General features: G+C 38.0%; 1 protein-coding gene across 1 annotated transcript in view; it reads left to right on the top strand.

Annotated features, from left to right (window-relative positions):
* SV2C (synaptic vesicle glycoprotein 2C) overlaps nucleotides 1–26,190 on the top strand; it is a 78,242-nt gene that overhangs the window by 30,023 nt on the left and 22,029 nt on the right. Inside the window, exons 3-5 of the mRNA XM_059833917.1 lie at nucleotides 4,123–4,274; nucleotides 25,301–25,434; nucleotides 25,591–25,680. Coding sequence (XP_059689900.1) covers nucleotides 4,123–4,274; nucleotides 25,301–25,434; nucleotides 25,591–25,680 — 376 coding nt within the window. The remainder of the gene's footprint in view (nucleotides 1–4,122; nucleotides 4,275–25,300; nucleotides 25,435–25,590; nucleotides 25,681–26,190) is intronic.

Genomic DNA, 26,190 nt, shown 5'->3' with positions numbered 1-26,190 from the left:
CAAGATGTAAAACCTTCAGTTTGCTTGAATCATTTGTATTTAGGAAAGTTAAAAACCTTCCCATTTTTTAGAATAAACATTCTTCTCAAGTCAGCATGGTTTTCACAGGCTTTTTATCTGCATGTGCAGACATGTGAAGGGAAGAATGTAGTTTCATGTATCGAATTATTTTCTACAAATGAGGATGAGCCATATAATTTATAAACACAATAAGAGCAAACATCCTACTGTCTCAAACCAATTAATTGCCAGAAGCAGAGTTAATACTGCATCCTGTGGGAAAACAGTGTTTGCATTTCCCATAAAACAAAAGATGAAGTCTTCCTACTTTAAAATCAGTGGCAACTCTGCCTTTGATTTTATTTGGAAACCCTCCGTGTATGTCACCATCCATTCCACACAATGTTGGTGGGATACCAAAGAGGCAGTCTGCTTTCAAACTTTTAGTACAAAAATGTTGAGGATCAAATTCTGTTCCTTCCATGTAAATATGGAAGGGCTCAACTGGAGCCACTGAATTATTAAGGGCTTATATGGGTGTAAGTGAAGACGGTTCTAGCCAAGGATTTTTTTGACTATAGAAAGTGCATTCTTCCTTGCAGCTGTTGGGTGATATGGTGGGGTTTTTTTGTAATATGAACATTTGATAAATAAATTCACAATGTGCAATAGCTGCTGAAGTATGTAAAAGATCCTCATAAGAGAGTGATGATAAGATCTTCTCTTGCCCAAGTCTTTGAGAGGTAGTTTATGCTTCTGCTAGCAATGTACAGTATACCAGATACCACATTAGGTCTATAACAGTAAATGGCTGTGGTACCAAGCACATATCAAAATTTCTGCAAGAGTCAGGCAGAAATTTCTTCGCTCCTTAAAAATATTCTCTAGGTCCGCACAGTTTTTAATGCATTTACTCATTGTTTGGTGTGATAACAGCTGTAGCTCTTCCTGCTCTCCCTTTCTGCTGTCACTTGCTCTGCATTTGGGAGCAGGTTTTAGGGACTGGAGGCATGGCTACTGCCACCCTGAGATTGTCCAGCACAAGAGCAAAAGAACAGTCTTCCGCAGCAGGATGCTTCCTCTCCATCTCCCTCCTCTCTCCTGCAATTCAGCTGTTGATTAGCCTAAGATTTTCATAATAGTTTTTTAGTCAATGTAATAGCTTTGCATTAGTGACATAGGAAGAGCTTTTTAAGTACCGGTATCCTAAAAGCTTCTAGCAGTATCACTCTGCACTTACATAAGGCCAGAAGGAAGAATTTAACCAGCTGAGAAGTAAGTTTTCCATTCACATGTTTAAGATGCGAAGAAGGGCACAACACACTTTACTACACAGTTGCTATGAAAGAGAGTCCTACAACTCTAAATAGCAGCTGTTGTCTGTATGATGAAAATACATCCTTTATTTCTCCTTTAGACAGCAGACAAGTTATTTTCACTGTTTAATCAATATAAACATAGTATCTGGACTTTTCAGCTTTTCTTAGCCTGTTGGTGTACTCACTGGATCTGTGCCTCGCCCTGGAGTGTAAGAAATCATAGCTGTAATCCGCTTATACTTTGGGAACTGGAGAGCCCCGAGTCCATAGCACCAATGAGGCAGCAGGGCTTCCCCATCACAGCAAAATGAGCTGTGATTCCATCCTTGGCCATGCCCCTTCCACTGTTCCTCACCCTGGGCTTCCAGGAGAACCTCTGAGGACAATGCCTCCTGTTGCCTGTGACGGGGCAGCTCACTATGAAGTCTTTTAGTGTTTTCACCCATGAAAAGAAATGAGGTATCTCATACAATTGACCTCAGCCCATCGTTCCAGCCTGTCCAGATCCCTCTGCAGAGCCTTCCTATCCTCGAGCAGATCAACACTCCCTCCCAACTTGGTGTCGTCTGCAAACTTGCTGAGGGAGCACTCAATTCTCCCATCCAGATCATTGATAAATACATTAAACAAAACTGGCCCCAATACTGAGGCCTGGAGAACACCACTTGTGACCGACCAACTGGATTTGACTCCATTCACCACAACTCTCTGGGCTTGGCTGTCCAGACAGTTTTTTACCCAGCGAAGAGTGCACCTGTCTGAGCCACGAGCCGCCATTCTCCAGGAGAATGCCCCGTGAGCGCCCTCAAGATAAACCTCTCCATAATCTTCCCCAGCACCAAGGTCAGGCTGACAGGCCTGTAGTTCCCCAGATCCTCCTTCCAGCCCTTTTTGTAGATGAGCATCACATTTGCAAGTCTGCAGTTGTCTGAGACTTCCCCTGTTAACCAGGACTGTTGATAAATGATGGAGAGTGGCTTGGCAAGCTCCTCCGCCAGCTCCCTCAGTACCCTTGGGTGGATGCCATCAGGCCCCATAGACTTGTGAGTGTCCAGGTGGTGTGGCAGGTCGTTAACTGCTTCCTCCTGGATCATGGGGAGTTTATTTTGCTCTCCATCCTTGTCTTCCAGCTCAGGGAGCTGAATACCCTGAGGATACCTGGTGTGGCTATTAAAGACTGAGGTAAAGAAGGCATTAAGTACCTCAGCCTTTTCCTTATCCTTGGTGACAATGTTCCCTCCTGCATCCAGTAAAGGATGGAGATTCTTCTTGGCTCTCTTTTTGTTGTTAATGTATTTATAGAAACATTTTTTGTTATCCCTTATGACGTGGCTAGATTGAGCTCTAGCTGGGCTTTTGCCTTCCTAATTCCCTCTCTGCAGGACCTAATGAGTTCCCTGTACTCTTCTTCAGTTGCCTGCCCCTTCTTCCAAGGTGATAAACTCTCCTTTTTTCTTGAGTCCCAGCAAAAGCTCCCTGTTCAGCCAGGCCGGTTGCCCGTCTTCCCCGCCAGCTTGTCTTACGGCACATGGGGACTGCCTGCTCCTGCGCCTTCAAGATTTCCTGCTGAGGAAGGTCCAGCCTTCCTGGACCCCTTTGCTCTTCAGGACCATCTCCCAAGGGACCCTCTCAACTTCATGAAGAGCTGCCTAGAAGGAAGTGACAAAACACCAGACCCCTAAAGAAGTAGAACCGCTCAATCCAGTATTTTATCACTGCACCTGAAAACATCTTAAAATAAACAGTATTGCTAGGGCACTTAATTTTCTTTGAAGTGAAATACCATTTCTGTATTCATGTTTTGCTTTTTAATATTTGTTTTAACCTGTTTCAAGCTTCCTTCTTTTTGCTTCTGGTTTGGCAGCTCCCAGATGACAGCATAAATATGCATTTATCTTTAAAATTCAGTTAAAAATTCAAACCATGCAAGATACTGCTTTAACGTATGTAATCTGGTATGTGAGAATATCTCTCCAAGCTTCACAGGTATTTTCTTCAGCAGGAAAAATAAAATCCACAAAGACTTGTCCTGTTGTGGAACATTTGACAGCTTGTATTGGTAGCGAAGAGGTAAAGACAGTAAAAGACGATCCGGAAGCTGGTACTGAAAATGATACATAATTTGAGTTACACCGATGTTTATAAAACCAAGTTGAACTCTTTTTCTTTGTCCAAATAACCTTCAGACAGGGTTTATTTTTACCATGTGAAAAACTGAATATTATATGAATACATAGGCTTTTCATAAAAACCTTGAGTAAAAAAACAGCATGGGCTTAGCAAATCACGTAGTGCAACTGAATAGAACATCTTTTTAAATATGCGTGAAATAAACTTCTTAGTAACATAGTTGGCATTTAGTCATTTCTTGATTACCTAAAGCATCGGAGGTAAGAGAGAATTATCTACTATTCTTTGGGAGAATGACTAGTATTTACAGTTAAAAGCAATGTATTTTAACATTTGTCAGTAGATTCCAATGAGTTCAGGATTTTTGTAATGGTGAAAGTCAGTGCTTTGTGCTGGTTTCTGTTCCACCGGCTGGCACGTTGACAATCCCCTTGAATCATTGAATGCAACAAATTGCACACAGGGTTTTCAAGGAAATATTTGACAAAAATTGTGTCCAAGCTGGTGAAAGTTTCCTCAAGAATTCCTCAATACATGGTGCAATTTGAGAAAAAACACTCTTGCCAGAAAAGCTGCTTGTACTTTGGGTTTTCAATGACTGCAGCTATGGGCTTGAGCAACATCACCTAGCTGTTACTGTCTCACTTAATCCATGATCTATATCTCCTTTTAGGATCGGTGGAGCTGTGCCAACAGTCTTCTCCTATTTTTCGGAAGTGCTTGCTCGGGAGAAACGAGGCGAACACCTGAGTTGGCTCTGTATGTTCTGGATGATTGGCGGCATCTACGCTTCTGCAATGGCTTGGGCAATAATTCCTCATTATGGTAAGAAAAACATCTCCTTGTGATTTGTAGCTCTTCTAGTATGAAAGTAAAGCTCCTGAAATATAGTTTAAAGAGGGGACTTCATGTCTGCTCTCAAAATACTGACCCTACTGTTAAGAAAAAAAATTATTCCTTTTCGTGGAAATAATGAGAATAGGTTGTACCCTAAATAACAAACAATATATTAAAAGGTACAAAAATCAGCCAATACCCATGTTTAGTCAAATTCTTTAAATTACTGAAAACCTGGACACATGAAAATATAATTGGTCTCATTGTTGAATCTGGACAAAATAGGTGATGTGGAAACTTGCGTCAGAGAAAATAAATTTTAAATTGCCGGATGTCCAATTTGTGCTCGCTTTGTTTCTTTGATACAGAGATAAAATGTCAATGATACATTCTTGACAAAGGAAAGTAAGGACTATCTTAATGTTTGCAGCACTGGTTCTGAATATAAAGCTGTGTTGAATGGTTCTGAATATAAAGCTGTGTTGAATGTTTCATTCTTAGTAGATCTTTTTAGTGGTGTAGAAATACAGAAATGGAGCAGAGTGCACTTAAATGCTGTAGGGGGTGAATGAGGAGGGCACATAAGACAGAAAGCTCGCAATGGCTGAAGTTGTACACACATGCAATATAAGCCACTTTGTGAAAGGCTTCTTTACTGCCCTGACATGGTTGAACCTTACCTGGAGGTACAGATTCAGTTCTCAGTCTCTTGGGCTTGCCTGTTAGAAGAGTTAAGTGCTCACCAATCTCCAGGGTTGCTGAGACTCTCAGGGGTTCTTAAAAATCAGCCTCTGCAAGCACTTCTCCCTGGCACTCCTCAAGACAAGTAAAGCAGCGTTGCATTGGCATCCAATGCAGCTTTCTTTAGCCAAGCAATGAGGTTTATTGCAGTTGGATTATGAAAGAGAGAACAACTTCAAAAGGATTGCCCAAAGTGATTGGAACATTTAGTAAGCAGTAATGTCCAGAAATAAATTATAATTGTGCAGACTAATCAAATATCTAGACTGTTGCATTAAAATTAATTTTAGAGTCCAGTACGTGGAGTCTGAATCTATGTCTTCAACCTTGCCTTTTGGCTTTGAATTGCTGGAATCAAAGAGAGGAATTTTTGCTGACAGGGCACAATGTGGGTAGTTTATTTTTTTTCCAATTAGTAAATTGCTCTGGATGCCAAGTACTTTTTGCTTTCCTATGGATTTTTATTTTCTTTATCTTTCAGTGGAAAATGCAAACATTATGACAGACTGATTTACATAGGTTGTTTAATTTCATTGTAGATTTTATAAATAACTCAATAACCTTCACTGAGGTACTTTTAAAATGTCACATGGCAGTATATCTCAATGAATAATACACTTCCTTATACCAATGCAGTGGCACTAGAGGGAATAATTTTCTTCTTTCTTTAGCAGTGGAAGAATATCAGCAACAAAAAGCCGTGCTGCACTGATTTTTTTTTTTTTTTTGTGTCCTTTTTGCAAAAATATTTATGAAATCACTTAAGACAAAAGAATGTACAAACCAATTTTAAAAGACAGTATCCTTCAGCTATAAATCACTCTCCTTGCAGTATATTAAGGAAAGTTGTAATAGCCAAAAAGAGGGCTAAAAAGCAAGCTGTAAACAACAAAAACAATCCTTTCTCAGGATTCCTTCTCAGAAGTGGGTTTACACATCATTTTGGCAAAATTAAACAGAATGTATTTATGGGTTTCGATGAGGTCTTAAAGTTGTCTTCACTTTAAATCAGACTTTTTCATTATGTTGTGAAGTTTAAAACCCCTGTCTTAGTTCCTCGTACAAATGTAGAATCACCCCAGCTCAGGACCAGGGGCAAACTGCTTCGTTGTCATGATGCTGTGCCAAGGTCACAGGCATTGCCAAGGGCTCCCAGGGCAAACCCTGCTCTGGCACTCAGGAGAGTGCGGTCACACATTTCTGTACACTCCTGGAAACACTCCAGGCCAGGCGAATACCAGCGCAGATCTCTGCACTGTTTGTATCACGTGCATTCATGAGGAGGCTCTTGTAGTGGTATTTTCTCTTTTACAATTTCTACATGGTTTCCGTGGAATTATTTTGCTGGAATTAAGGAAATATACAGATTTTTATTTAAATCACTTCCAGTCCTTCTCATCATTCATATCTCCACTGACCAGGAAGCAAAACGTAATTATAAACAAAGCAGCCCACCCACTTCTAAGCCTCCTTCATATAGTGCATAGGCATTTCTGAGCTCTCTGCTTCTCACATGAGGAGTAAACAGAGTTAATTTTTCCCAGCTGAATTCAGAGGTTACTCAACGGCAGTGAACAAAGTTGCATCTGTTGAAAAGCAATAAACTGCCATTGAGCATAGTGGAATTATTCTTAATTGCATAGAAAAATACCAGGCCAACAGAGTAGAATAATGTTGTAGATTTTTTTTCCCTTCTCTTTTACAAAAATATTCCTTTCATTTGTACTGTCTCTTATATAAGCCACTTTAAAAAGTCCTAGATTCACAGGCAGTATACATTATCCAGCCCAAGGCAGCCAGTGAAGGTCTACAAGTTTATCAGCTGACCATTTAGCTTTGTCTTTCTGTGAGAAAATAAAGATTACATTCTCTATATGTAACAGTTTATCTCTGTTTCTGTTCAAGCAGCACAGAAGTGTTGGAAACCTGAGTAACACTCTGAAACACAAAATAAAGGGAAGCTAACAGTTGCCTTGGCATCAGGGTGTTAAGAGAGGAGTCAGCATGATGTAGTGCCACAGTGACCACATATGGAAAGGCTAATATCATCTGGAAGACAAGCATCTCTGTCTCAGGACTTCTTGAAATCTATAGCTTTTGGCTTTTGTTTAAAAACTCAAAATGTATGTAGACTGGTTCTGTGTTTCTGAAAGAGGAGTTCAGGTCATGGAGAAGCTATTAGAAGAAACATCTGCAGAGAAATGCTTCTAATTGCTGCCAATTAACAAAGTCCTAGATTAGGCTGCTACCAAGAATTTGCTTTATGCACTACTTAGGTCAGGCTGGATAGGAAGGATAATTACTGTTTTATAAATAATTTTCCATGTGCAACTTTAAATTTAGCATCATGTTTCAAGGTAGATTAGTTCTAAGACTGTCAAATGCATCAAATGTGTTACAATATATCTTAAAAGGTTCGTTTTTCAAATAACAAAGAATCTTAAGAGTGAGAAGTTACATTTCAGTTTAAAATCCAGAGAGTGACATATAACCATTTTGTTACATTAAGTTTATGTGTTAGTCTGAGGATAGGAATCAAAAAGAATTATGCAAGTTGTTCTAGCCATTTTACCCCTTTAAATAAAAAAAACCAAAACAAAGATATCAAATTATCAGTTCTACAAAAAAAATATGTTTCCTGCCATACACATGTATTATTTTAAAAATCAGTCTCGATTTTTATTGTGCCATATGTCCAAACTAAAAATCAGGGGAAGCTGAATAAGGATTTCAGTGTATTTAACCTATCAGTTTTCGTATTCCGTGTACTTTTATGTTTTGCATATATGATGTATACAAGCCTTTTCTCATTTCATAAACTACAGAAAAACCTTACGGAATTCAAATCATCCCCTAGAGTATTTTGCACAGTGACAAACAAATATCGATCTCATTGATTTGTAAATCTTTTTCCCAAACAAGAAGGGGAATACATGGACAAAAAGAAATCAGATTGCAAGGCAGAGAACTGGAGGTGATGGGGAGTATGACCAAGATGGTGCAGGTGTCCAGGCTGCTACAGCATAAGCAGCACTTTAAATCTGAAGCTTTTCCCACACTCTAGTCCCCCGCTTCTGGTATTTACCAAGGGAGAGAGGAGACAACCATGTCAAATGGCTTTAGTGAACAAATCTCCATGGTATGATGAGAAGCAGAGACATTACTTCTATATATATCAATCAAGTTCCAATTAAATTAGGCTAGATTATTTACTAAAAGACTACAAAATTAATAATACAGAATCAAGGAAATAGGAAACATACTGCTTTCTAACACACCCAATGCAAAAATCAAGTTTAAGTCTTTAGTCTAAACATTTTATTCAGACCAGTGTAATCATATTGAATAATGGACCTTCATCTAAACTATTCATTTTTCATCAGCAGAGTCTTTTTTCCACTTAATTGAGGACTAGCTACTTGTGTTTGTAAGAGAGGTATTTAGCACCATTCAGGGAACACAAATTTGGAGGAGAAAGAAGTGGAATAAAAAATATAAGGAAAAAGCATTCAATTTCAGAATAGAAGATTTCTTGCCTAGCTGTAATATGTCTTTCTAGGTGTAAGTAGGAAACTATTGACTTGCTCACTGTTTAAGCAGATTTTTCCACTGCATCTGCAAACAACTGGTATTTTGTCCTGTGACTGAAAGAGGACAAGTGAGAAATTATATTTCTGCTCCAGTCATTAGAATTTTATTAAGCTAAAGAAAGCTTTTTCCCCCCCTGAATATTTAATTATTTTTTTAAAGATTTTTTTAAAAGATACTAACTTTTTTACAGTAACACAGAACTTAAAAATACAGATCTAGAAGTGTCCAAACGATGGACTCACACCTGACTTGCAGAACACAGTATTTGAAAGATCAATGGTAAATTCTATTTTTAAAATGTTTAATTATGTCTCCCACTGGAAATTTTGTATATTTTTCCTGGTTTGTAACTTTACTGGCAATCAAAAGGATCTTTTTATCTTTTTTATCTCCTTTTTGGAAGGTGGCTTGAGAGTAGTTTTGGTAGTATTTTCTATTGTTATGTTTGCTTTGTTCTTGTGTCATCCAGTTGGAGATAAAAAAGGTAAAGGTGTCTTGAAAACTGCAATAAAAACCCCTTCTGTATGAAACCATTGTGAACTGTACTGTAGTAAAACACAAAGGAGGTAAGCAGAGCTGCATGCAGCAGTTATGCAGATGAGGAGATGGAGAGCTACTGGCTCACTGTGCAACTCAGAGCATGCACCAGGTAATGTTAATGGAGGAGTTCACCTCTCAGCCTACAGCAGGCTGAACTGAGAACATGATGGTCTAAAACTGGCAATGAATGCAGAAAAACTTTTAACTCCCTTATTCTATCTTTTTTTGTTGGGCTAAAAGTTTTCTCAGTGGCACTGAGCTATGTATTATCAGTATTATCAGTGGGGTTATAGGACATGGCAAGTACTTGATTAGCAATAAAAGCAGATTGATCTTAGGAACCATCCATCTTCCAGCACTTCTGATGAGCAGAACTGGGTACTTCTGAGTGGTGGGAGCTGCAAGTGTGGATGTACAGAGCTTTCAGTCTAGCTTGCTGGTCTCCTCCCATTATGAGGAGACAAGAGTTTATTGCATTGCAAAGTGGAGTCAAAAGGTTGCAGTTTTCTGTAGTGATGGTTATTCCAAGATGAATGCTGTGAAACAATTTTTCCTCAGTACGTAAATGTTACACGGTACATGTTTTAGACAATGTAATGAAAAAGTGGAGCTTTTTCTGTTTGTCAGCATTTATTTTTGTAGAAATTAAAAGGTTAACGAATGGCTTTGTTACTAAGATGAAGGACTAGGAGACAGATTTTTTGCTAGCAGCTTGTACAGGCTACATTTTTTTCAATAGTAACCTGCTAACTTGGGTTATCTCAAGGTCTAAGTCAGGTTTGTACCTGGATGAGTACAGAAAATTCTTGACTACTTTGAAAAATTAAGGTCTTAACCTCATTATTATTTGACTGTAGAAAAAAATGCTATTAATTACTTTGTTGAGATTGCTCAGATTAGTATCTGTAAAGCATCTTTAGACACAGTTTGTCTGCTCAAATCTATAAGCTTCAAAGTGTCAAAGTTGATGGTGATGCTGTAAGTGTCTGTTACTTTTACAGATATCACTGCATTTCAAATACTTCTTGTAGTGCTTCTAAATTCTGAAATGTGTGTTAGAGGTGGGTCTGAGCATCAGAGGAACCGCTTGATTTCACTGATGGCTATTTCATCAGCTGCTCCCAGCATTTCCTCAGCAGCGAGGTGCCCAGCAGCTTCTAAATGTATTATAAATCATGGTTTCATCTTATGGAAAGGATCACCAAGTTCCTTCTTCCACCCTTCCTTTGCTGTAGTCCCCAAAAGAGAACTCATCTATCTCTGATGCGGTGCACCCATCCAATCAAAAGTCTGGGATGCGCTTACATGATTTATAATAAAAAGAGCCACACTTGACTGATTTCATATTGCTGCATCACCGCAGTGACTGTGCGCAAAACAACCAGGAAAAGAAACTGTACTCAGTAGTTATATCTACAGAGATGATTTACTGCAGTTCCTTGTACGTCAACACCTGATTAACATGAGTTGGAAATAGGAAAAACGGTTCTGTGATGGCTGTTTGGTTTCCTTGTTCGAAGTTGGAACGTGCTGAAATAGGATGCCATCAATGATTTAGACATGCAAGAGGTCTATCAGTGATGTCTTCTTTAATCTGGCAGAAGGCAAACAGGAGTAAAACATGATTAGCTGAAAAGGGAAAAGGAATAAACTGCTTACTGAAGATAAGACAAAAAATAATGAGCTGAACTCTCTGTCAAGGGAAGGTAGTATAGATAATGGAAAAGACTTTCTAGTGGTGTGTTAGTTAAGCATCTGGATAAAATTGCTATGGAAGTAGTGAAATCTCAGTCACTGCAAGTCTTTAAGAAAATATTAGATTAACATATTCTGAGAATATTGTAGGGGCCATCAAAGATTCTGATTTAGGGCAAGGGGATGCACTGGATGCCCCCTCAAGGTCCCATCCACCCCTGTTCTCAGGGAACTATTAAACAGATACTGTTGCTCCAGAGGGTGCTGGGGTAAGCCAGAAAAGAGCAAATGAAGAAAACAACGACAAAATGAGGAAAGAACTTCAGAAATTAGAAGAAAAAAGCAAAAGAAAAAGGAGCAGCATTGAACATTCCCAGCACATGTAGGGAAATGCCCATCTATCAAACTATTCTAGCTGGTAGCCCCAAAAGGAAGAGAGAAGTTTCCTCTCCTGAATAACCCTGCACTGGTAGAAAGAGAAATTAAAAAGTCTATCCTTCTCTAATCTTGAAAATTCTGGACTCTCTGTTTAAAAAAACATTATTTTCCTTACTTCTCTTGAATCTTTCCCTGCTAGTCTGTCTTTTCATGGTAGTTCAGAACAAACCCAAGTCATGGCAGCAGCTGTTTTGGAAAAACCTGAGCCCAAGGCTCCATTTTCTATTACACAGTAGCTTCTGTCCTCTGCAGAAGATCTCTGAATTTTACTAGTTGTTCAGAACAAAGAGAGATGCCAAAGAAGATGGCCTGGAGAAGAGCTCCATGTGTCTTTTCTCAGTTGTAAAAAGCCCATGAAGGAACTAATAAATCTGCAGAATTTTAAATCAATATAGTCTTTTTTTTTTTTAATTTGGAGGTAACATTTGATCCAATTTTTAAAACCAAGGGCAGCTCTTCAATTTTGCCTTCTCCATACAATTGCCTTTCTGATACATCTTCTGTCTTCAGAATCCATGAATCTGTGGATACCTTAACCAATGAAAAATACTGTTTGAGATTTAAAAAGAAGAAGTTGGAGCTTTGTTAAGGTTGAATCTGCATTTGCTATGACACTGTGTCATGTTGAACAAAAGGAATAGATCAGACATAAAGGCTTCTACTATATAATGCAACATCTGTTGGTCTGTTTTGCATTCCACTCAGAGGCAAAATGATCCCCAGTGTGCTGTGCTTCCCCCCATACTTAGTGCACTTCCATTAATCTGGTATTCTGCAAACTGAAGCTATATCTAGACTTTTTAAATCCAAGTTAATTAAAATGGGTATGAGGCAGTTTTAATGTTAATTTGAGTTATCAACTCCTACTCATTAATGGCTCTTCATTTGAAATAGTCCTATGAAATTAGATTATACTGGATGTGTATACTTTAAAAAAATCTTTATCTTTAGGAACAAAAAGAATGACAGACCACAGCAGAATTTAGAACAGCGGCTTATACAAATCTATCTAGGAAAGCAAAACAAATAATTTTGTTTATCAGTTTGCTATTTTCTGTGCCCTAATGCAGAGTTTGATATGGCCATTTAAATGTTTGTATTTGCAAGCATTAGAAGCTTAAGTAGCTTTTAGCACATCTACTTAATAAGCACTAAAGATGCTCATTAGTGAGCTTCAAATATAACCTTCTCCTGGGCTCTTTAGGTTGACTATGAAAGAGAAAATTTTTTTATTGAGAGGTTCAGTAAAAAGCTAGCAAGTTGTTCTCTAAGCAGGGAAGTTATGGGGCCCAGTTTCCTCGGGGTTTCTGTCAATGCCCCTGTGATCCTGGCTAACCCCCTTCTCTCTGGTCTTCCCCTACATCCCTTACAAGGCACCATGGCAGTACTTTAAGTTTCTCCTTGCTTTTTCCATATCTCATTCTGCTATAGTCCCTACAGTTGCCCTTTATTTGTCCCCAGCACTGTGCAATAAGAAACACTCAGCTTCCCACACCCTCACCATGGTCCCTGCTGCGTTACAGCCCTGCTCCAGTCTGACTGCTGTCAGGGAGGAGGCAGTACATTTTGGCTTGGGTCAGACTGGTACCAGAGGCAACGGATGGCGTGTCCACAGTGCGGTCCCAGCCCCAAGGCTGGCTGCAGCATCCCTGAGGGACCACTGACTTCTCCTGCCTTTTCCTCCATCCTCCATCCTCTGATGGGATCTCTCACCTCTGCCTGGGCAGTGCATTTCACAACGCTTTGGGGAATGTGATTATCTTTGAGACTATTTCTTCCTGTGAGATTTGACTGAAGCAGGCCAATGCTTTAAACAATGCTGGTGGAGGAACTGAGAGACAGGTGAACAGACTGTTGCCATAAACATTACTGTCTAATGCCATAAACATAATTTTCCACAGAAACCATAGTAATAGTCAATAATTCCTATGGCAATAAATCAACAGCAACTGCTCAGCCTTAGTTTTAATGAAAACTCAGTTTCACACAATGAAATGGCCTTGAGTATAAATTAAGAAAAATTGCATCCAAGTTAATGAAGCTGCCTCAGAAGTCTGGCCAGTGGCCATCGGAAATGTCTGCAGTGTCAGGCATAACCCTTGCTTTTCACTTCCAGAAACAAATAAGATGCTAATCTGATGATATTTCATCTTTATTCAAATTTTTAATGTTAAAAAGCCAAAAAAGCTTTTGGTTTTGTGATCAGTCTGTAACAGATGAAAAATTCAGGTGACATGTACAGAGAGGTGAAAGAAGAGGTCACGGGTCTTACTTTATGATTATTCAGAAACATAAATATATTAATTTTCTTTGGAACCGAGTGTAACAGTACAAATTCGTTGACCATACTTTCATATTGTTTGTTGAACTTATAAAACTGTCTGCTCTGAAGGAGTTAGTAATTGTCCTTTTAGTGACAGTTTCTTTTCACTTCGATCATATATTCTGTCTGTGGATTGGAGATACAACTGGAATATCATTTTTCAATTTGCAGTGCAGTTGCCTTTGAAATAAAATTAACATAATCAATTGCAGATTGATCCAATTGCATTGGATTTCTTTTTCAGGAACTTTGTTTCTACTTTTCCTCAAGGAAAAATATTAAATGTTACTTTTGAAAATCATGCCTACTTCAGTAAAAGTAATTCCATCAAGGTATATTCAATTATCCATGCATATCTGAGTATCTGAATACAGCATCTGACCGTATTCTTTCTGCTTATATTTATAGGGGAGGGATCTGTACAAATATATGGGAAAAAACTGATCTACCTCCCCTATAGTGTTTGTGTGCTTAATATTGCCAACATGGTTGTATTTTCACACTTTCCAAAGATGCCAGCAGAAAACAGTATAAAATGAGCAAAAGGCAACAGCAAGATTTGGTAGTAAGAGCCCTGTGCTGAGGTTTCAGTTCCTGATCTCCTCAGCTTTGATGCTGTCCAAGGTGAGGACATGCTGCTTTCTACCACTCTCTGTTCCTCTCTTGCTGTTTGAGTCTGTATTATCTTGTTTCCTTTCTAGTACAGGGGCTATTTGATTTGGGGCATTGAAAATTTTGGCCCTCCTCATAGGTGTTTCCTGGAGGCAGCATTGCCATATAATAAAAAAGTGAGCAATCACAGCTAAAGAGATCAAGGTAAGGCTTTTATATTGTTTTATTTTCCCACAGAACACTTACGTATTTCAATCTGATATAAAAATCTAATTCCTTCATGATATCTGGATATTCTAGACTCTGTGAGGAAGTCATGAAGATTTATAAAAGGACAAATACAATATAATGCTCTTTTTATTTAATATATTGTATTTTCCTTGTTCCTTTTGATAATTAAATTTCAAATGCTGCAACTGCCTCTCTGTAGGCAAAATCCACCTCCTTCCCCCCACCACTTGGAAAGCTATGATAGATTATAACTGAGAATCATCAGTACTTGATTTGTGAGTGCAAGTAATTTTTGCATTGGAAGTGTTTGACCGAAGTTTGAATTCAGGACTACTGACCCATGGTTCACAGTATGTACAGAAAAGCTCCATGTGTTCAACAGGTTTGTTTAATTGACTGTTGTTAGATTAGAAGAATTAGAAGTGCATTAGAAGAATGCACATCTGGTCTAACAGATCACATAAACTGCCTGTTTATTCTATCTGTCTCTTATCCTAACCCTTAGTGATATTGCTCCTTTTTCTTTAAAATAAAAAAAAAGATAGTAAGAGGTAAATTATATAGCAAAACCACAAATAACACAGCACAGAAATGCTCATTAAAAAAAGATTTTTCTGCAACAACTTTCAAAGAAATGAAATATAATAAAGTTAAATTTTGAAAGAGTTGCTTGAATTGCTCAGATGTTCTGTTGTTACACCGCAGCAGCAGCATGCAGAAGGTAAAACGTACATCACTGGTAAAAGACACGTCTTCTCTGTATTCTTCAGAAGATGTCCAGCATTTCAATGATTGTTTTGTTTGTAAAAGTTAGGCTAGATAAATAGGCCCCATTTTCTTTTCATAAACTGCAGTGTTTTGTTGTCCCTTTTTCTGATTGTCTTTTTTGATTAATTGCTTCTCTTTTCCTCTTCACTGTGAGCTCATCATTTAAATATCCTTAGCCCAGATGCACATAAATCACTGGAAGTCCTGGACCAGGACAGGAACACTTACATTTTCAATCAGCTTCCACATTTAACAGCTTCTGTTAGTAGTGTCTACAACAACTTGTCACGCCAAATACAATGCAATTTGTGAGCTCAGAGCTATGGGTAGGCCGTGGAGGGAACCACACAAAAATACATAGAGATCATTGTATCCATGCTTTACATATTGGTAGGACAACAGTATAACCAGATTTTGTTGCGGACAAGTGTTTTCTTTCAGACTTGGCTCATAATGACTACTGCACAGGTCATTTGTCAATTCTACATTGTCTACTTATAAATGCATATTTTGCCTGCTGTTGATGATTTACTCTTATTGTACTCTTTAGCACTGTCCAAATACATGTTTTGAACTTGGTACACAAACCATTTTTTAATTCTTAATTAGGTGCAGTAAAATAGAGTAGTGGAAACCACTAAGTACATGTAGGAGACCGGGGTAGAAATGCTAACAAGAAATCAAAAGTAAGGTCATACAAACAAAATTTGAAATGCATTTTAGTGACATTTGATTGAACGGTCTCAATGTCGACACTGACCATTATATTTTTAAGGTCTGACAGCAGCATCTTTTAAGATGTGCTCTCCCCCACTTTTTTTTTGACATTAGTTGCATCTGCTGGATCCATCGTCTCCGGAAAGCATGACATAGCCTTTTCTTCTTAGACTGATGAGCCTGTAAGTTATAATATTGTCAGAGTTGTGGCCAGCAGATTTTACCTCTTTGTTCTGCAGATAGTGAACTGCCTTCACTGAACAGCTGCACAAAGCCAAACCCAAGCAAGGACTTAGCAGAAGTGCATGAGTACATAAATCTCTGGGGCCACTGACTCAGTCAGCCAAACAGTCAGATCAATTACGTGCCACAGTGCTTGTAATGAGATTTTAGATGGTATCAGCTAAATATTAACCCTTGGTGGCCTATTCTGGGTTGGGTTTTTTTATATGTGAGTAATTAGGACACCATCTTTCCAGTTCTTCACTCTCTGTTCCGCTTTCGACTATAATGTAAACTCAGTGCAATTATTTAATAGATCTTGCTCATATTAGAAAAGTACATTTCAATTTTTATGCTCACTTTTTATCTAGTTGTTAAGCTAAGAAAATTCTTAGACCATTCTTTGATTCAGTTTTATTCCACATGCTATCAGCTACTGCTGTGGTTTTCAATAGTGGGGGTTTCATAAAATGCTTCTAGGTTATATGCCCATAAAAATAATTAAGACAAATAAATCTTTCATCCATAGGCCTTAGTTAGCTATGTAGGATGCTGTACATCCATTTGAAAAATGTCTAGTGGTCATTAAATTCAGGAAGGTTGCAAACCACTGACCTTTTGCATCCCAGCACTACTTTTGATTTTTTCTGACTCCATAGTATTGCAAGGGCATTGGGAAGATTGCAAATGTATATATAAAAGAATCTTACATCCAAGAACTCACAGCAAGCATTGGTTTCCACAGGACTGAGGAGGGTGCCCTATGAGTCCTAATATCTCTACTTACAAGTAGATGTACATCTATATCAGATCTTTAACTGAAAGGAGAAAATTTTCTATATTCAGTTTAGATGCAGAAGTGTGACAAAAGCAGCCATTTATAGGGAAATTAATCATTAGAGCTTTTGATTACAAATCACAACTTTTTTCAAGTTTGCATCTAAACCCTGGACAAATTTGGCCTGTGTGCATCTACATTAATTTCTAGTAGTGTTGGGCAGTTTTCTCTGAATAAGGGTCATGAGTGCACACAAGGCAAGTGCAGAACATTCTATCCTGGAATATGCATATTTACTTAATTAATAATTTCAATTGCAACATGGTGTTTCTCATTTTAAATTTCAGAAATGTACAATTAACATAAATTTTAAGAGAGTTCTTGCAATTATTTGTGTTTTATTTAAGTATGAGGTGGAGAGGAAGAAAGCTATTTTGAAGATGTGCAAGTAGAATGTTTTAGAAACACTGATTTAAGATCTAAGCAGAAAATTCCAGATTTGCCCTGGAAAATTTTCAAAATCTATGCTCATTATCCAGGGCCTGTAGTGAGTGAGGATATACCCACTTCCCAAAAAGTAGAATGATATTTGCATTCAGAATGAAGCCATGCTGAAGTTATTCAGGCTTGATTCCTGGTAATAGGTGTCTGAAGTCTGGCAAAATGACTCAGGACAGAGACGAAACTGCTAATGGTAACCAAAGTCAAGACACTGTAATTCTGTGTTGAAGTGCTTTGAGATTTGGTATGTTTCCAGTCCTATAGGATAGTTGCATTGTGTTTGTATTCAGAATTGGTGAGGTGCAAAATTGGATCCTGTATGGTGGTGGCCAGGTGAAGACATTTGCATCTGCATGACATCTTAGCAAAGTGCATTTCTATTATTTCTGCCTATTTTGAGAATGGAAAATCCTAAGTGGCCAAAGTTAAACAAACAGAAGTAGAGGACTGCAAGGTTGTCTCCAGTCCTCAGCAGTGACATCCTTTCCTGTAAGTGGAACACTTTGCTTTTAGCCCTTGTTTTAATGCAGTATAATGTTGATGGGTGCAACGAATAGTTTAAATCAGGGGATCAATCTAGGAAAGGCCCACAAAGCTCTGTGTGATGATCGCACATCAGCTGAGCACCTCTCCAGGGCCAAGCATGTATTGGAGAACAACCCTGATTCTCTTAGGAATGAGGTGCAGGTACATCAAGAAACCATGTAGAGGATTTTGTACAAATTTGTTGTTTATCCTTTCCCTCTCCCCTTATAGGGTGATGGCTCTGCATTTCATGTCAATGTCTTTCTTTATGGATTTGGACAGTACAATCTTCTCCCAAACTCTGTTTGTTTTGGCTCTGATTTTTCTCTTATTTTCATGCCTTTTCAATGTTATTGAGACCTTCCAACACTGAGTTAAGACTTAACCTATATAAGTATTACTGTTCCTGTTTTATAGACAGGGATGCAGCATATAAATACACAGAAAAGCACAATAAACCACTGCAGATTGCCAATAACTTGCTGTGTAATTGGATGATGTCAGGAAGAGTGGTGGCTTGGAGACTAAAGTGAATAAACAAACACATAGACCTCTATGTAAGATAAATAACTTAAGAGGGAGAGGAATCTTTATCTCCTGTCAGCTGGTTTGCTGGCAGCTGACTCTTTGAGCTGCTGTTCAAACCAGAATGTTCCTTGCAAAGTGCACTTACCCAAGATCTTTTTCCTTTTTTTCTTTTTAACATGCTTTTTGTATATATGGATAATCATTAAAACTTACTTGTTTCAGAGCTGCTTTAGATGAGTGAAAAGGTTATTAGTCCAGCTCTGTGAAGTGTACAGGAATCCTCTTGTTATCATACTTTTATTAGTCATATAATAAGTGCAGAAGAGGCAAAACCAATTCCGAAAATGCCATAAGCTACCTCTTGTGAAAGCTCTTCTACTCTTTTGCCATTGTTTGTTATAACTATTGCGTCTTTGGAATAGTCCACTGAAGAGAAGAATATGGGGTGAATGTGCAGAAAATTTATCATGGTCAATTTAGTTTGCAAGTCCCTTCTCTCTGGTTCTGTATAACTTCCCTTTTCCCCATAAGACTACATAAAATGTGAACTGCTAATGCGTGATTTTGCCTTTTTCGTATCGCTGTTTTATTCAGTTGGCCCAATATCCTTCCCAGTAAAGAAAATCGAAGTGCAAGAATAGCTTCCTTTTTGAAGTCAAGATACAGTCATGCCATTCCCACTAGGCTCAGTACTGACAACAGTCTACTTCAAGTCCCTACATATATTCATGTTTATCTAGCTAGGAAGGCAAGTGAGATCCTGATTTGCTAATCATAAATAGACCACTAAATAAACATCCTTTGCCACTGCTAGCATCTGCCAAGATTAGACAGATGACATGACTAGGCTGTTGGTACCTGCAGTTCTCTTATTAGGAATTGCTGCTTTAATTCTCTTACATGATTACATCTGTTCCTCTCTTCTGCCATTTCAGAGATTAACTTCTTGTCTGTATTGGCTACTGTGAGTCACAGCATCTTGATACAGCCATATTTTAGGGCCAAATGAAAGTCGGATTTCAGACAGACCATTGCAATCCATGCAGGCAATAATTTGCAAGCTTCCCTTGTTCCCCCCGCCCCCGCCCCCCCCCCAGCATTGCTAAGTATTCTGATTTGAAACTATTTTTTATGTTTTTTCTATCAGACCTGTCACAGATACAGATACATTAGCAATTCCATAGCAAGGAAACAAACCTAACAGCTCTATATTCTTCCCAGGGTATATGTAAGGTTAAGTGAAAGGCTGACATATCATTACTAAACCTCGAATTTTGGGCACGTATCATTGTCTGAAGTATGAGGATATACAAACTGCCTCCTCAATGAAAAGGAAAACTGGGCAGTACTATAGCAGGTATAAGAAACATTGAAAAAGCAGATTATTGATGTCACTGTTCAGAGGTACTACAGCTGGAAACCTCACCCGGACTACAGTGCCGTGGATAAAGAAGCCTGATGTTATTAGAGTGCAAATTATTTTCTATGCAAGGTCAGCCCTGCTTGAAGCTATCCTGGGGCTTTTCTGAATGGTGGATAATGTCACCAGGGTGATTGGAGACCTGATAATCTCAGGTCTTCAGAAGAAGATCAATGCCAGCACAGGGAAGTGAGGAGTGTCAGTGGTTGACAACCCCCTCCTCTGCGGGAGAGGAAATATGTCTTTAGAAAATGCCTTCTTCCTTTTAATCATAGTTTTAAGTGTCAGCAGACCAAGTCTGAATTTAATGTATTTGTAAAATATGTCTGTTTATCACTGTTACTTTCTTCTTTCATTGAACTGTAGATCCTCCTGGCTCCCAGGGACTAATAGCATCAGCTAGAGAGCCAGGCAGATGCAGATGAGAGTTAGTGAGTCTTCTACAGGCACCTTTGTTAAGGTGCCTCCATCATGGCATGCCACACTTCAGCTATTTTATTTCCAGATCCCTTCTGAAGAAATTAGCAGTAGCTGAGCTGCTGAGCCAGTGGATTTGTAGAGTATCTATCTATATAGGCTAAAAATAACACTGGCTTTCCCATGTGATGTTAATAATCTAATCACAGGAAAGGCAAGCGTTCTATTGGTGTTACTGGAAATTCTTATTAATACAATTACAGAATAATTCTGAAAATTTCTGCATTTGTTAGAAACCATGTATTTCACTTAGTCTTGTAAAACTGTCTAACTGAGCTTCCTCAGCTATATAACTTACCTGAACTATTATTTTTCAGTTTCAGTGATGTTTTACCATCACTCTAATCAGTGCCACTAAAATGTATGGGCTCAAATCCCAGGTGTCACTCACAGTTAAGCTTGGAAATGCCAGGACAGACTAAATAAGTGCAATAATAAGTATTTCAGTGCTGCCAGCTGCAAAATATTTCCAGCCCTCCTTATAATTTTCATTTAGCTTAGATTTGGGAAATACCCAACAAAACAACAACGTGTAAAAGTGGAAGTCTTTCTGCAGAAATTTTTTAAACTTATTTGTATTACGTGCGGTAACAGTGCCACCACGTGGCAATTTAGGGCAATCACATCTCTTAGTTACTGGAAATTTTTCAAATGTAAAACATTGAAAATTGAGGCTAGAAAGCTGAGTTCTGACCAAATGTTTCGTGTTAAAAAAGACATAAGAAAAGTAATAAAATTATAGAAAGGATTCTGCAGAAGAATCTATCGAGTCTATGAGTTCTTGTAAATTCCTTGGCTATCTTTCTTCTTCACCCCTAATTTTAGGGATATTCTTGCATCTACTCCCTCCTTTGACCCACCAAAAGGCAGAATTTTATGCAAACTGGGCTTTTAACAATTTTTGACACTGCCATGAATCTAGTTCCTCTGAATCCTACTGAATGACAAACAAAAATTATTATCAAGGATGGTCAGTCTTTAGCTAACCATACCATAAAATCCCTGTTTTTCAGTTAGGTTTTCTTTGCCCACATTAGTCTCTTAGAAAGGTGTTTCACAAATTTTCTCCTCTTGTATGTAGAAACCTTATCCTTGCCAGCTGGTATTTATACAGAGCCTGTAGGCACCCATATTTTTCATTGCCCACATTGCACTTCAGTGTAACCCTTAAGGATTTGTAGAGAGTTATCATGTTCCCTTTCAGCCGTCATTTTGGAAAGTTAAGCAAGTCGTCCCCATTAATCTGCTCTCTAGTAACCTAGCCTCTGTAAAAGATGATCCTTGTCCTTGAAGATACCTGCTGTTTATCAGGTAATACACATTTATAAAATTCAGCATAATATAAGCAGGTTTACATCTATATTTATTCAAAAAGTCTATGACAGAAATGCTCTTTTCTCTCCTTTGGAGCAAGAACTTCTATTTTAATTTCTTAATGTTATGGAGCAGATGAAATGCTGTGTTGGGAGGGAAGATTTTGTTAACATTGAATTCAACATATAAGTTGGTGATTAGATATAGATTAGCATCATGTACATTTTGGTTTTGCTCTGCTGCGTGCTGCTGTGTTTCTGTAATCAGTAATTGCTGCCTCTGTGATTCACTTGGCCTTTTCCAGCAGTCAGTAAAGTGAGAGGATAGTATTCAGCACAAAGGTTGCTGCAGCAGTTTCAGATTCAGTCATTGTGGGTTTCATGTTGCTCTACAGCACATCATTCCCAAGATGCATTTGCGCCGAGTGTTTTAGCAATTCGTAAAACATTGGGACTTGCCACCGTTTTCAAGATTAATGACTCTCAGAAACGGCATAGCCAGGCAGCAAGGGTGAAGTTTAGCTCTAGGTTGCTGTGCAGTGCTCTGAACGCAACTGTGTAGAGCTGCTCTGTCCTTGCTATTGTGTCATAAATCAGGGAAGGGAGAAGCAAATTGAGTCACAGCCAAGAACACACTTCCATTTCGTTTCAAGACTACGTACAACGGGTATGAAAGGCACTTTGTGAGCTAAATTCAGAGCTACTCTAATGGATCCATTTTCCAGATTAGCTCATGACCTAGGAAGATGGCATGTGTTAAATGTAAGAATAAATCTAAACTTGCTCTGCATTTAAAATATATGTTTGTTTTGCTAATCTAGTGCTGGTGCTGGAATAGACAGGAAAGCAGCCTCAAGAAAGCTGTGTTTCAGCTGGCTTTTTTTCTGCCAATTGCTTCTTATAATCCTGACATTCACTATTATCATTAATTCAGCAGATATGTTAAATCACAAGATAAATTGCAGCAGCTAATACAATACATAACGAAAAAGACTGAATAAGAGCAATAAAAACCATAATGACCATTTCACTTGACATGCCCTCAGATATTTTGAGGAGTAAAAAAGATGTTTTGCAGGTTGTCAGGATGACAGCAGGATGAACGGTGCACTCATTGCTTTTAATTAAGTGTAGTGTGGTTCACTTAGATTAATAAATGACACCTTAAAATAAATTACCACACGTGTTTTCCAGGACTGGCTACAGAGCACAAGATGTTGCTGTTGTTTTATAACTGGTATAAAGCCAGGTTTCATTTCATTTACTGCAGAAGTGCCATTTATTCAGCTCAGTCTCGTAAAACATAAACCAGAATGGTGAAAGGCAGACTGTCTAAATATACCAGTGGATCTGTGTATTTCTGGGACAGTTCCTAATGACAAGAGCCCGTACCTTGACCGTGCTGTTCTGAGAGATGAAAACGCCCATCCTGTGCCGCCCTCCCTGTGGCACCAGCAGTTGCACGGCTACCCCATGAGTCAGATCAGCTCGCTGCTCTGACCAAAAATTAACTTAACCAAAAGGAAATAATTCTGTGAGTTCTGTATCAGGTGATTTTGCACTATAGTTTAGAATATATAATGAAGAATACGATTGTAATTATTACAATAGACTGTGTACACAATACCCAAAACACAGGCATGGTTTCTAATCGCCTCATTAACTCACTGTAAACCTTTCCTTCTTTATTTCCTTCCCTTCCCAATTTAGGTGTAAGGTATGCCCATATAATTTAAGATTTGAAATTCTGTAAGATCAAAAGTTGATGTTTTCCAAAAATCAGTAAAGAGTAAATTTTAATACAATTTTACATGCTTTTTTGCTTGTATTTTTTAATCTTAAAATTTTATTCCAAATTTTATTTTGGAATAAAATTTAACACTAAATTTTAGACAGCCTCTTTTTGTTGGAGGGGGAAGATGTGTTTATCTGGAACCTTACTTAAAAAAAAAGTAACATGTCATCCCAAGATCTTTGCTAACACTGTCATTGATTTTACCTCTGTCTTCCTGGGATAAAGATGGCAAGGCTAAATGAGGCTGTAGAGCAAACTGATATCATTTCAGAAACACAGAAAGTTTTCAGGAGACCAGAAAAAACAGATTTCCAAGTCTGCAGATCAAACTGTTTCACCGAGTTGTTGATAAAGGGCAAAAATAAGGGTTGACTGAATTTTTCATATGGTAACCTGTAAGTACTTCAATAAGAGAAGGGATTTTTTTTCCAAGAAAGTATTTATGATCCACAGCATGAGATATTTAAATACCAAAATACACTATACATTTAACAGAAAAATACCTCCCTTGAAGAACTATTTAATAGGCCATTTAGTACCATATTGTACCAGCTGTTTACCAATATCCAGACAGATTTAATTAACCATGTTTTTTGTGTAGAAAAATCAGTTATTAAAGAACTATGTCAGATTAAGCCAGCATCAGCCTTTTCATTAGCCAGGATTCCATTTTCTTCTGGTAACCTCTTCTGTCCTTTCTTGTTATTCTTACCTTCCACTCATCTTTTAGCAAGTTAGCCTCAAAAATTTTACTTTAAAATTTTTGCTCTATTGAAGCCAGGCTAAAAGGCCAGGTAGTTACCCAAACAATATTTTTCTCTTTCTTAAGAGAAATTCTTAGGTTTCTTACAATTCTAGCATTTCAATAGTCCAGTCATAACATACCAAACAATCAGATATTTTATTAAAAAGCTGCAGTTTTAGTAAAAGAAACTGCAGTTTCACATACAGGTTTTCCTGTATTTCCTTTTGTGTTCTTCTCAGTATGTTTTAACAACGGCTTCTACAGCACATTATTAATTAGCACTCAGATGTATCTCAAGATCAATTTTTCAGATGAGGAGAGTTGTTTTCCTGTTGCTCTTTTTTTTTAAATCTCTTTATATAATCATAGATTCTCTCTCTCCTTCAGTGTTAAAGGTGCTTATCTCAGATAGAAGTTTTCCTGTTCCTCTACTTACAGGGCAGGGGGGACAAGTGTCAGTTTACTTCAAACAGATTTTAAGGAGTCATATAGTGCTCTGGAACAAGATGGAAACAGAAGTTAGGAACTGTAAATGCTTTATGTATTGCACTGTATTACGTTTAGACACTCTTATTGAGAGTATTGGAATGAACTCTTTGTAAAAAAAGTTAATAATAATAATAAGGAAGGCTGTAAAATTCCATAAAACATATCACCTGCGTGTAGATTTTTAATTCTCCCTTCTTCCAGTATTCGTAGAAAACTATTTCTTTGTATATGTGTTCTTATTTATGGTGATGGTGTCCCTGTTTGGTTCACGTAACTACCTTCATGCAGATTTTGCTAAGAGACTTGAAAGAGGCTTCTTCATCCCTGCCTAAGGAAGTCTCCCACCCTGTATAATATGGCCATTTTCCAGCATGACTAGTCGCATGCAAGAGGCTGAAATTAATAGTGTAAGATTACTTGTGAAATCATCGGTATTTGTGGAAATAGAAGAGATCAATCAAGCTTCATTTAAATACAGGTATCATTTTGCATCTCCAAAAAGCTGCAGACTCCCATGTAGAATACTCCTTATTTCTCTACATTTTGTGAATATCTGTTTTCATAGGATGGAGTTTCAGCATGGGCTCTGCCTACCAGTTCCACAGCTGGCGAGTATTTGTGATCGTCTGTGCACTGCCCTGTGTCTCTTCTGTGGTAGCCCTCACCTTTATGCCAGAAAGCCCACGGTTCCTGCTGGAGGTATAACTTTTCAAACGGTTTTTAGATTCCAGTCAAAATTATTTCTGTGTTTCCATCATGACCTCTATATTACAGGCATTAACATTGTTCAATGACTATAGTGAATATCTTAATCTGTATATATGTTTCATTTAAATGTTTTGATCAAACACTTAGGTTGGAAAACACGATGAAGCTTGGATGATACTCAAGCAAATTCATGACACAAACATGCGAGCTCGTGGTCAGCCTGAGAAAGTCTTCACAGTGAGTATTACTTTTAAAGCTAATAGCTTAACACATCAGCAAATTTGCTGACTGGCAAGGTCTGGAGAGCTTAAGCAATCAATATTAATACTCTGCATGACAAAGCCAATCATTTGCACTCTAAATACCTAAATATAAGAACCACATTCTTACTGAAATTGTTATACATACGGCAGATGTTACAGTATCAGCCTTCGGTCAGCTTATTCTTGAGCGTATGAACCCACAGTGTGGTAATTTTCTCTGGTGTACCAAGGTATTTAATGGACTCCATCTGTGTTTTAAGTTTACTTCACCCTTAATAATAACAGTAGGCACATAGAAGTCCAAATTAGTTGGCTGTCATGTCTTTAAAGCTTTTGAATTGTTTTTTTCATTTTTATCAGCTAAAATAATAATTTTTAGAAAGTAATTTTCACTTCTGTGAAATAGAATTTCAGACATTTAATTTTCTCAAAATATCTTGGAAACTCAGCTGCATCTTCGACTTGCAGGTCTAATGATAATGCC

This window comes from Gavia stellata, chromosome Z, assembly GCF_030936135.1.
Source record: "Gavia stellata isolate bGavSte3 chromosome Z, bGavSte3.hap2, whole genome shotgun sequence".
Classification (NCBI taxonomy): Eukaryota; Metazoa; Chordata; class Aves; order Gaviiformes; family Gaviidae; genus Gavia; species Gavia stellata.
Note: the sequence above shows the minus strand (reverse complement) of the source record. Positions and strands in the feature narration are given on the sequence as shown.